The 12,389-nt window shown below is 37.0% G+C and overlaps 1 protein-coding gene across 6 annotated transcripts in view; it reads left to right on the top strand.

Moving 5' to 3' along the window:
* The window catches only part of Dip2c (disco interacting protein 2 homolog C), a 346,024-nt gene that overhangs the window by 210,779 nt on the left and 122,856 nt on the right, over positions 1–12,389 (top strand). For all 6 annotated transcript variants that reach the window (XM_075970250.1, XM_075970255.1, XM_075970254.1 and 3 more), the window contains 2 exons: positions 6,688–6,813; positions 9,994–10,203. In XM_075970250.1, the coding sequence (XP_075826365.1) occupies positions 6,688–6,813; positions 9,994–10,203 (336 nt within the window). The remainder of the gene's footprint in view (positions 1–6,687; positions 6,814–9,993; positions 10,204–12,389) is intronic.

Here is a 12,389-nt window from a genome sequence, read left to right as displayed (position 1 = left end):
TGTTTTATCCTAGGTAATTTCCTCAGCAACTATGTGATGGTTTTCACATTTTATAAATGATGAAATTGTATTCTTGACCTAAGAAAATATATTCAAGCCTAGTATGAGGGTACATGGCTGTAATCCCAGAACTTGGGAGGCAGGAGGATTGCTATGAGTTTGTAGCCAGCCTGGATTGTGTATGGATACACTGCCTTAAAACACAAGACAACAACACAAAATTTGTACTTAGAGTTAATACAGATGGTAACAAATAGAACTGGTAGTTTTCCACCAAAGCCTAGGTTCTTAATCCTTTTGTTTCTAAAGAAACACAGATGTATTTTTCCATAGCTAAATTCATTGTGCCTTCTATCATTAATAAAGAGCCTCAGCTTATAGAACTAAATGAAAAGAAAAACTTCAAAAGTCTATTAGAGAGGAAAGTAATAAAGTAGATAAATGGTTAGAAGCCATAAAGGTCTATCTTCCAACCCAGTTGGAGGAGTGGGGACTGACTGAGTAGATTTACGAGCCAGTCAGTCACCCACGGTGATTATTTTAGAAAGAGATGTTTGTAGGAAATAGAGACAAATGAGCCAGAGTTGCCCAACATTTTGCTGTATTACTGAGCTTTTAGTAAACTCTTGCTGAGGGAGACACTGGTGCCTTTTCCTCAAGCACTATATATCATGCAAAGGTGTTTATTATTTCCAGTGCTTTCTGAAATTCTCGTGGAGAAATGTCTCTTAGTATGATGTGCTTGAGGCTATAAATATAAGAAGTTCCTAATAAGTCATTTACTAACAGTAGTGATCTATTAATTTAGTGCTGTGTAAAGCTGGTCTTAAATCATTTAGTGTCTATAGTTGAATGCTTTAGAGCTGTCAGTAGAAGGAAGGTTATACAGTGAATAAACTATAAACTTTTAGAGCAGAGAAGGGCACAGACAATAAAGACTCTATCACTGAAGGAGCAAGTTATCAATTTGCTGTACCCAGTTCCAAAGACAACTTCTATGAATCTTAGTCCTGTATAGATTTGGGCTAGCTGTTCCATCAAGGACCACTAAATGTAGTTCAGGATCAATGACTTTACTTCTTTGTCCTGTGTCATTTGTAGGTCTCCCAGCTTTCTTATTCATGAATGATAGGTTGTCTGATGCTTACCTAGGCAGAAGCCTTTTCCCAAGACAGTATTGCAAATCACAGCACATTTTTCTTAGTGCACCACAGTCCATGCTATCAAAAGATTGAAATCAGTACTCTTTGTGGGAGAACTTAGTCCAGCTATCCCTCCTAGATTTCTTTATGTCTATCTCATTTTGTACTTCTAGGTTATGGTTTTGCTGCTTAATTTATTTTTTGCTTTGATACTATATTAAGGTCACCTTGGGATCTACCCCAAAGTCATTTTTCTATTTCTCTGACATTGTAAGCTGTCACTTCCTAGCTTTTGGCCACCTTTTGGTACTCATGGTAGTGACAGAAAGAAAGTCAGTTATCTCTGCAGCATAGTGCACACCTAGAGGCTAGATCTTTTCCTGTGAGGTTCGTCTCTGTAGTCATTTGTATTTCTGACACTCAGTTGGAATTCACGACACGGTCTGTATGTCCAGTGTGATCAGCAAGTCTGTTAAGGTCTTGTGGACATTACAGACTCACATTAGGAAGACATCATGACATCTGTGTAAACCGACCCTCATTATCTGGTCAAATACCTTGGCATGAGTGAGGTTTATTTATTTTTTCCTTTTCGTCATTTCCCTTTCACAGCCTCTCCTCTAGTTTTTAATTCATTTGGCTGGAAAAACTCCATCAAGAACATTTTAATTAAGATTTTGTGGGGCACTTAATCAAGTGCTTTAATAGGTTTCTAATGCATCACAGCTGGTAAATTTCATTCATAGACTCATGAAGATAAAAGGAAGATCTGTTTTGTAGCATCCTATTTATCATATTACTGTTTTGTCCTCAAAGTTTTTAATTGCATGTGCTCTTTTAGAATTTATGTGGGGTTTCACGTTATATCTCAGGTAATACCCATCCTTTCCAGTCTTACATGTTTAAACAGTTCTTCTTGTTTCCTTTATCCAGGGTACTGAGACTGGCTGGGGTTTTGGGGGACTTCCTGTGAGTCCTTTTCCTCACACCTTTCAGGAGACAGGGCAGACACCATAATGTTCTCATTATCCCTGAGCCCAGATCTTAGCCTTGCCCTTTTCTCCTTCAGGATTTGATTCATTATACCAGCCACTTTTCCTGTGACTGTCACAAAATAGCTAACAAGAAGCAACTTAAGAAAGAATTTATTTTGGCTTATAGTTTGAGGGGATATAATCCATTATAGCTGAGAATGTATGGTGGCAGGAGCAAGAGGTTACTGGTCCCAGTGTATCCAAGGTCAAGCAGAGAGCAATGAATGCCAGTGCTAGGCTAGCTTTCTTCTTTTTATGCGGTCTGGAACTCACCTGTAGCACACAAAGCCCATTAAGTGATGTGATTCACATTTAGAGATTCTTCTTCCCATACCAGTTAACCTAATGTAGAAAATATGTTGCAGGCCTGTGAGAGGTTTGTCTTGAAGGTGAGTCTAGATCCTATCAAGTTGGCAATCATTATTAAATATCACAGATCTATAGCCTTTTAAACCAGATTCTTGGAAGCTGCTTCCAGTAACAACAGTGGGCATTTCCTTTCTAGTTGAGAGTCAGACATACACTCAACTTTGTGAGTCAGCAAACAGGGAGAAGTGAACCTGAAAGGAAAGTCACACAGTGACATGGCTTTAGTCTCTCCTCTTGCTGAAGCGTCTTTTTAAAATCATCTTTCCTCAGAGGTCTATTTTCTCATTGAGGTTTGATTTGGATTATCTAACACTGGATCATCTTAATGCATGGAGGAAAATTCTGTCTCAGAGATTCTTCCTTAGCTTTGCACAGACTGTTGTGGGCCATAATGAAGCTGCAGTCTCAGGAGGCTCCTTTTCAGCTCTAGAAAGTTAACAATTTCCTGCCTTTTTGGATGGGGCTCATGTGCTGTTGAAGGGGTCTATAGGAATCAGTTTGAGGGGGAGATACCATCATTTCCCTTATAATTGTTATTCACAATATAATCCGATGGAATCATCAGAGTGCTCTTTTGAAGCACAATTAATAAAAACTCAGAGACAGATATTCGGGTTCAACCTGAAGCCCAGAAAAGTAAAACAGCCAGCCACTGGCTCTTACCTCGACCTTAGTCCAAAAATGGTTATCCCGCCTCCAGGAAACCTCAGAATGATAATGAGCCTTAGAGCTGTCTCTTCCATTTTATAATCCTCTCTAGTTCCGGGATTAAAGGATTAACCCACTACCACCTGGTTTCTATGGCAAGCTAGTGTGGCTACTGGGATTAAAGGTGTGTATCCTTGCTGCCTGGTCTGTGAGGCTGGCCAGTGTGGCTGCTTTACTTTTGTGATTTTCAGGCAAGCTTTATTTGTTAAAATACAAATGAAATGCCACTACACTCTTAGGTATTTTAAACCAATGTGATGCTTTAAGGTTAAAGTACAATTTAGACTTGCTGTTATTGAAAATATTTTTAATATATGCAGCCTAGTGGATTTATTTTGTGTATATGTGTGTAGACATTTAATGACATACATGTAGAGGCCAAAGACAATTTGTAGGAGTAGGTTTCTTGACTTCTTCCATGTAGGTCCTAAGTATCAGTCTCAGACTGTAGGATTGGTGGTAGATACCTTTACTCACTGACTACCAGGCCTTAAAAATAGATTTTAAATTTTAGTTACTTTATTAGATTTATATGTTCCTTGACTTGGCTAGTAAGTCAACAATCTGTCCTTATGACTTCTGCAATTTGTATTTCTTGTGTTTCTGGATCCCTGTAGCTTAGCTGTAAGTAAATTTCTCCACATCTCTTATTTATTAAGAAGGACATAAAGAGATGCTGGTTTCTTTGTGATTTGAAATATCCTTTCTTTTTTTTTAATTGTTTTTTTTAATTGCATAGGAAGAACTTAATAAAATGGTGTATGAATCTGTTTTATAGTTTTTTATTAAAACCAGATACAATAAATCTGATAGGAGAGAAAGTTGGGATATACTCTTGAACACTCTGGCACAGGAAAAGACTTCCTGAAGAGAATACCCATAGTGCGGGCACTAAAATCAACAATTAATAAGTGGGACCTCTTGAAACTGAAAAGCTTCTGCAAGGCAAAGGGCACCATTATTCAGACAAAGCATCAACCTACAAACTGGGAAATGTGGTTTTTTTTTTAAAACCAACTATGTATCTAATCAAGGACTAATATATGAAATATGTAAAGAACTCAAATATATAAAAAGTAATCTAATTAAAAAATGGGATACAGATCTAAACAGAGGATCATCAAAAGAGAAAACAAATGGCTGAGAAGCACTTAAAGAGTTGTTCAACATACTTAGTCATCAGGGAAATGCAAATCAAAACTACTTTGAGATTTTATCTTATAGTAGTCAGAATGACCAAGATCAATAAAATAAATGAGAGCTCATGCTAGTGAGGAAATATGGGAAGGGTAATCCATTGCTGGTAGGATTACAAGTTTGTACAGCTACTATGGAGATCACTGTTGTGGTTCCTCAGGAAACTGGGAATAGATTTACCTCAAGATACCACTTTTTAGGTATTGTGATGGTTTGAATAGAATGACACCCCCCAGTCTTGTTCATTGCTGTTCTATTCATAATAGTCAGAAATAGGAAACAGCCTAGATGTCTGTCAACACAAACGTGGATAAAGAAAATGTGGGGTGTTTACACAATGGAATAATTTAATGTTATTAAATTATTTAATGTTTTGAAAAATATTAATGTTTTTAAAAAAATGAAATCATGAAATTTTCTAGTAAATGGAAGGGACTAGAAAAAAAATTTCTTAATGAAGAAACCGTGACCCCAAAGGATAAATATGGTATATATAGCAATAGAACCCTAGCTAAGGCACCAACTAATATCTGATTAGATTTAAGTTCCACTCCATGAGATATAACCTATACCTGACACTGCTGGGGTGGTCAGGAACCTGACTAGAAAGATCAGGGATATAGCAGAAATCCAAATACTACTTTTCTGTTAAAGGAAAGCAGCAGTTCTACTATACTTTTAGATCACTGTCTTGTTCAGCCATCATTAGTGAAGCTTCCACCTGCAATAGATAGGAGCAAAAACAGACCAACAATGGAACAATGTTCAGAGAGTGGAAGACTTTGGAACACTCAGTCCGAAGTGGGATGTCTCCATCAAATCCCTCTTCTCAGAGCTCAAAGAACCTGTGGAAGAGGAGGCAGAAACATTGTGAGAGCCAGTTGGTATGAATGACATCAGAGAACGCCTCCCAAACACAGTGGAACCAATGCACATATGAATTCACAGAGACTGTGACAGCAAACACAGGTCTATGCCTAATGTGGTTCCAGCACTAAAAAATGAAGTGGGCACAAGCCCTCATCCCTAAACCAGAAGTTATCTCCAGTTGATAACTGCTCACAAAGGAAAAATTAGTTTTCTTTTATGGATATGGAGTCTCATTGAATGTCCAAATCATTAAGGACAGACCCTATGCCCAACAGTAAATGGCCAACACAAAACAAAGTCATTGATATTTTTGGAGAATCCTGGCCTCATAATGCTTTGTCTATGCATGTTTTTACTTTTTTCTTTACAAGTCCTTTTTGTATATATTATGATTTGTGGTGGTGTGTTTTTGTGGGATTTCTGAGTTTGTGAAAGTAAAGTGTGTCTCTGCATTTATATGTGTTTCTTATATTTTCTCTTAGTCTTTTTCCCTTCTGTTTGTTTTTTCCTATTCTGGTTTCTTTGTTTTTATTTTACCTTATTATTTTAGATACCTATTTGTATTTTAATGAGAGAGAGAGAAAAAGAAAGGGTGTGGATTTGGGTGAATTGGGGAATCAGGACAATCTGGAAGGACGAGTGGAGAGACGCCTCAATTAGAATAAATTGAGTGGAAATTTTCAATAAAAACTATGACTTATACCTTATATTTATCATCAAATAAACAGAAAAAATGCTGAATGTAACTCAATGCTTGCTTCTTTCTCATTACTCTAAATCTTTAGTAAGATGCTGCTTTATAAAGTAGGCATTTAGGCTAGGGATGTGGTTCATTGTTAGAGCTCTTGTCCAGCATATGCAGCATCTTGCCTTTCATCTCTAGAAGTGCAGAGAAATAAACATAAAATTGGCATTTGTTAATATGTGTGGAATTGATATCATGTATTAATATTTATAAAATGTCTAACACAGTCCCTGGATTGTAGCTTATGTTTTCTGACTATGAGTTATGAGGCATATATACTTCCTCTAATGGGATATTGGAAGGAGTTATCAAGCTTGAATACATGACCTGTATTAGTCAGGGCCCATTTACTCAATGAAAAGCCATGAGCACTTTGGAGCCAATGTTTTTTTTTTCTTTTTTTAATAAAGATTGAATGCTAATAGAGTGAATAAATTTTAATGTTTTTTTTCTACTGGGTATTTCAGCTGGTGGGACTAACTACTTTACTTTCTTTTACCCATTTATTTCTTAGCTAAGTACAAAGATTCCATGTACCACAGGTACAGAGAGTTGAATGAAGGATCTGTTTTTAGGACTTGGGTCTGAATGGTGGAATAATTGGACTCTCTCTTGGCTTCAGATGTTCATACAGAAGCTGTCCAGGCAGCTCTTGCTAAACACAAAGAAAGGAAGATGGCAGTGCCCATGCCTTCCAAACGAAGATCCCTGGTTGTACAGACCTCTATGGATGCCTATACACCCCCAGGTTAGCAACACCTTCAATGTTTCTGCTTCTTAAATGTGTGATATGTCTTCCTCCTTATAATTAATTGATAACTATCTCAGCAACAGCAGTCTTTAAAAAAACCTCTTTAAATGTTAGAATACAAAATAATGGGCCTTATTATAGCATCTTTACATAAACATTGCTGTTACTCATCCTCCTCTGAGTCCTTCTGATGCCCATCTACATCTAGTTCATCCCTTAATCCCCCCCCCCGTTTGTCATTCTTTCCCTTCTACGTCACATGTATCCCATTACTCTCTTGTTCTACCTCACCTTAGATCTTATCTCCTTCTCTATAGTTCCTTTTCTGCTTTCATGTTCACACACACATACACCTAGATTCCATATGTGAATGGGAACATGCAATGTTCCTCCCTTAGTTGCTTAGGTGTATGGTTTATTTTCCTTAACATAATGAACTCTCCTTCTCTGTCCATTCTCTTGTAGATCTCGTGATTTGACCTTTTCTTACCACTGAGTAAATGTCTATTGTGTATAGTGAACCACAGTTTTTTATTGATGGGCATATAAGTTGATTTAATAACCTGGCAATTGTGACTTCCGCTACAATAAAAAAGGATGTGCAAGTATCTATAGTGTGGTGACATAGAGTCCTTCAGGTATATCCATCCCTAGGAGTTAACAATTTCATGAACCATACTCCAAAAATAGTATGTGGGTTTACCTTGGAAGGGAAATTTAATATCGTTATGTATGTGTCTATATTAGTATTTTATATTTTTATAAAGATTCAACTATAATCACTCAAAATCCTTAGAAAATTTTACTCATTTATCCATATAGAAAATATTATACCTTTTAGTTATAATTGAAGTTAGTTCTTTTTTTCTGCTAGATAGATATATATGTATATATACATACATATAGATACATATTTATATATCCTTAAATCTTTAAATACTAATATCATATATTATTATATTATGAAAAAAAACCAAGTGAATTGTTCAATCAATTCAGATGGTGACCTAAAACAGGAGTCACTTAGACGTTGCCAGTGGAATGTGAGACAGTATTTTAGCTTCTGTAGGCTTTCACAGCTCCTCAACCCTGAATTATAGTATAAAAGCAATCATTTCTATGTGTCAGTGGATGGAAGTGCTGTAGCCCAAAAAAAGCTCACAAAAACAGTATCCGTGATTTGATCCAAGATTTACTAACCCATCATCTAAAATCGTTAGAAGCTTTGGCCTGTTTACTTTCTGTTTGCCTTGTTAGTGTGCTTTTATGTGACTAGTAAAATACTTGTTGCTGTATGCTTTATTTAAAATATCTTAGAAGGTCAACATAGTCACAATTAGGAAAGTTAAGAAGAATGGTACCTGCTTGCCTGTAGTGAGGACTTTCTGACTATGTCGAAGTGTGGGAGATGGAAGAGTGAGTGAGTGTAAGAGGGAGAGGTCCCATGGGAAGACAGGAAGCCAAAGGAACTTGGCTAGTCTCAGTTTTTGTAAGAGCCTATTCCCACAGGAACTAAGAAGGTCCTGTGAAAACACCAGAAGTAAATAACCTCTGGTGGCACTAAATCATTGTACTCAAAGAGCTCAGGAGCACATTTTTCGGTAATTGAGAATTTTGGAGGATTTATGTTTAAGGACAATTTCCTTATATTCCTAATATATTGAATGTTTTCATCCTGAGATGCCATCAAATACTTTTTTGTAGTCTTAGAGGATGTCACATTTTTCTGTTCTTTAGTGTATTAGTAACATTAATTCACTTTTAAATACTAACCTGGACTTTAATTGTGGGTTTTAGTGTCCTGTTCTAGCAGCCACTTGGTCATAGTGTATCATCTCTCTTGTATGTTGCATGTTTATTAGCTAACTAATATCTTGTGGAGGATTTTGTGTCTGTATCCTGAGGGATGTTATTCTATACTTTTATCTTGAAAGGTGATGTGAGTTAGAGTAAGAAATGAAATGTTAACTAGAAAGGAGCATATGAAGAGTTTCTGGGGAGAAGCTTGTAGATGGTTTTGATATATGCATTTAAGCACTTCTCAAAGTCTTAAGAATAAATATATAAGATGTTTAAGTTTTCAAACAGTATTATATATAAATTATGCTAAAAGGCAAAAAGGTAGAAGAGAAATTTTCTAATATTCTTGTTTTTCTAATATATTTCTAAGAAAATTTGCAGAGCATGTATTATGATAAAGTGGTGTAGTATTTTTAATGATGCTGCTTCTGCTCTTTCCTGTTATATATTTCCGGGCTATTTCTGAGCCTTCTTATTTCCTTTTATTTCACACAACTTACCTCCAGTTGAGACCCTAAGTCATTCTTAACAATATAGGTTAGATAACAAACACTACAGTCATTCATTCTTAACCCCTTCCTGCTAACTTAACTGGCATTAAATGAAAATATATCTATTAATTTTTGTGAATAATGTGCATTTTCCTTAGGTTATCTCATTTTTTTCCAGATAGAAAAATAAACCAACTAAATGTGAGAACATTTTCTAATAAATGAATGCTTTAAAAATGAATAGACTTTCATTGAGCATGAAGTGCGATGTAATGAGAGTATGTAATAAGCACCAGAGATAGAGGCAGAGATCACAAAGTGGCTTGGTTACTAGAGAAAGAGATATGGTGTGTGTGTGCTTTAAAGTGGGTTCTTCTTTAGCTGCCATTTCTTCATCAAAACTCAAAGTCTGAGTAACCTCATAGGCATTATGTACTCTCAGTAAGACTAAAAATAAGTCATAGTTCAAAAAATATTTTGGACATCCAAGGAATCACAGCAAACCTATTTGTAAACAAGTAGAAGTAGCTCAAGCATGTGTTAGAAAATTGTACCCCATCCTATAACTTGGTGGGTGTGTACAGAGAAGATACTGGCTTCTTCCTAAAGAGTTACTCTTGAGAAAATAGGTATCTTTGCTAGTATCTTAATGCTCAGATAAATGTCCTATAGTATACTTAATGTATTTTCATTATGAAATTTACTGAATATTAAAGTTGGATTATGCGAAGAATGGAATAACTTTTCAAAAATGTTTCAAGCCAAAAATTACTGGGTTATTATTGTTTGATCTGAAGGAAACTTTTGGCAGTGTGTGGTAAGGCAGTGATATTGAAGACCATCTTTGCTGTGCTATTTAACAAATCAAATCTCTTCTTGAAAATAGATACCTCTTCTGGTTCAGAAGATGAAGGCTCAGTACAGGGTGATTCCCAAGGAACCCCGACCTCTAGCCAGGGCAGCATCAACATGGAGCATTGGATCAGCCAGGCCATCCATGGCTCTACTACATCAACCACCTCTTCTTCCTCCACTCAGAGTGGGGGCAGTGGAGCAGCACATCGGCTGGCAGACGTCATGGCCCAGACACACATAGGTGAGTGAGATGCACATAGCGTGGAGGGCTGGGTGCCTTTGTCTCTGCTGGTGTCTGATTTATTCTTGTCATTTTCTGAGTTAGCACTGAGTGTTGGTTTGTTCTCTAGGAGTGCTCTGGTTATAGAATCTGATGGACACCTGGGTTACTACTGCATTGCACAAAACATTTCTCAAACTCTTGCTTTATGGTTATTCACCACCTCAGTCTCTTGTAGCAAGAATTCTCCCACTTTGTGTTGGTGTTAGGCCTACATTAACTATAAACTGGTTGGCCTATTAACTCAGGCTTCTAATTGATTAACTCTTACATCTTACATTAACCCATAATTCTTGTCTGTGTTAGCCATGTGGCTTTGGTACCTTTTATCAGTGAGACATTCTCATCTTGCATCCTCTGCGTCTGGGTGATGATTGCAGACTATGAGCCTTTTCTCTTCTCAGAATTCTCCTATTCTGGTTGCCCAGCCTATACTTCCTGCCTGGCTACTGGCCAATCAGTGTTTTATTAAACCAATACAAGTGACACATATTTACAGGTTATAAGACTATTGTCCCACAGCAAAACAGATTATGTATGAGCTGCTGTTACTTGGCAGGGGGTGGGGAATAGGGGAGAGTGTCATTTGAGGAACTTGAAGGACTTAATGATTTCTGCCCAAAGGCATTCAGATTGTTTAGGTACTTCATACTATTCTATATGTGGACTCTAGAATGAAGAAGGCTGTGTAGATTAGAAAAAGTAGAAGGTGAGCTAGAAAGATGGCGCAGCAGTTAAGGGCACATACTGCTCTTGCAGAGGACCTGAGTTTTTCTGCCAACACAAACATTGGACTATTTACAACTCCCTGTAGCTTGAACTCCAGGGGACCCTGGAGTAGCCTCTTCTGGCCTCCAGACACAGCTATACTCATATGCATCTATCCCCCAGATTCATATACATAATGAAAAATAAAAATCTTAAACCCACAAGGTCAGAAGCAAGACCATGGGACATCTGAAAATAGTTCAGGTGAAGAGGTAAGAAATAATTAGAGGAAACGTGTTAGATGAGTATGTTGTATGAACTGTGTGGGTGATGTTATCATCCTGGCCCATGTGCTTGTTACTTACTGGGTTCTAGTCTAGTCCTCACTCTCAGGGCTCAAGTAGGACATCTTGATCTCTGTTGTCATTCATTGTTTTATGTGGATTAAGATGCTCAAACAGTTCAATGGTAAGAGGTTTACACAAGGTAAATTGCTTGGCTAAGATCCAGTATGGTCACTCCATCATGTTGCCACCGAGTAGGGAAACAATTAAGTCCTTGGAGGCAGTTGCAGATTACACTGTCATCTACACTGAGAGTATGAGCGAGGGGCAGATGCAGTCTTTCCAAGTCACACCTGAAATACTGCAGGAATACCTTTCCACACCAGGAAAGAGGAATTGGAATGAATGAGTTAAGAACGACACAGTCAGCTTAGATACCCAAAATGTGGATCTTTAACTACTTGATGGGTAGGCAAAGTCATTTCAAACTGACATTTTAAGCTTCACCCCATTTGAACTTAGTGGAATAAAGTTAAAAGCATTGACCTTTTCTTATCCGAATGAGTTTGTTTGGTCCATTGCCTGAAGAACAGCATCTGCTTTGAGTTCTCCCATTAGCAACAACTGGGATCTTGAAGTCACTTTTTCAGTAAAGGGAAAAAAATGTGAACTATAATTTCTTGCCATTATTCCTCTCATAACTGTTGCAAGTAAAAAGAAGAGTATTGGAACATTCTGAACAAGCAATGCTCCTTTCAAATTGACATTACTTCAGTTTAACACATTTTGAAGAAAATTACCAGTCAGTGTTACCTAATAACTTACATTTGAAATATCAGAGAATTAAGCACTGTATGTAAATGTCACCATTAAATATATTTAGACAACATAATTTATTCTTGCTGATTGGAGCTTAGGATAGTTGCTGAGGCCATCAGCCGTCCACAGTACCTGAACAAAGAGGTTACCCACCAACTGCCTCATGTAACTCATTATATTCTCTGATTTTGTTCTTTTATGAAGGTTCTCATAATCTTACTAAGAGGACTACACATTTCTGAACAAATTAATCACTGCCTTTGGCTTTCCCTTTGTGAGTTTACACTTGGAATACTGAAGGAAATTATAGCATGCAGAATTAAATTTATCCAAACT

Source organism: Microtus pennsylvanicus, chromosome 4, assembly GCF_037038515.1.
Source record: "Microtus pennsylvanicus isolate mMicPen1 chromosome 4, mMicPen1.hap1, whole genome shotgun sequence".
Classification (NCBI taxonomy): domain Eukaryota; kingdom Metazoa; phylum Chordata; class Mammalia; order Rodentia; family Cricetidae; genus Microtus; species Microtus pennsylvanicus.
This window is presented reverse-complemented; position numbering and strand designations above follow the sequence as displayed.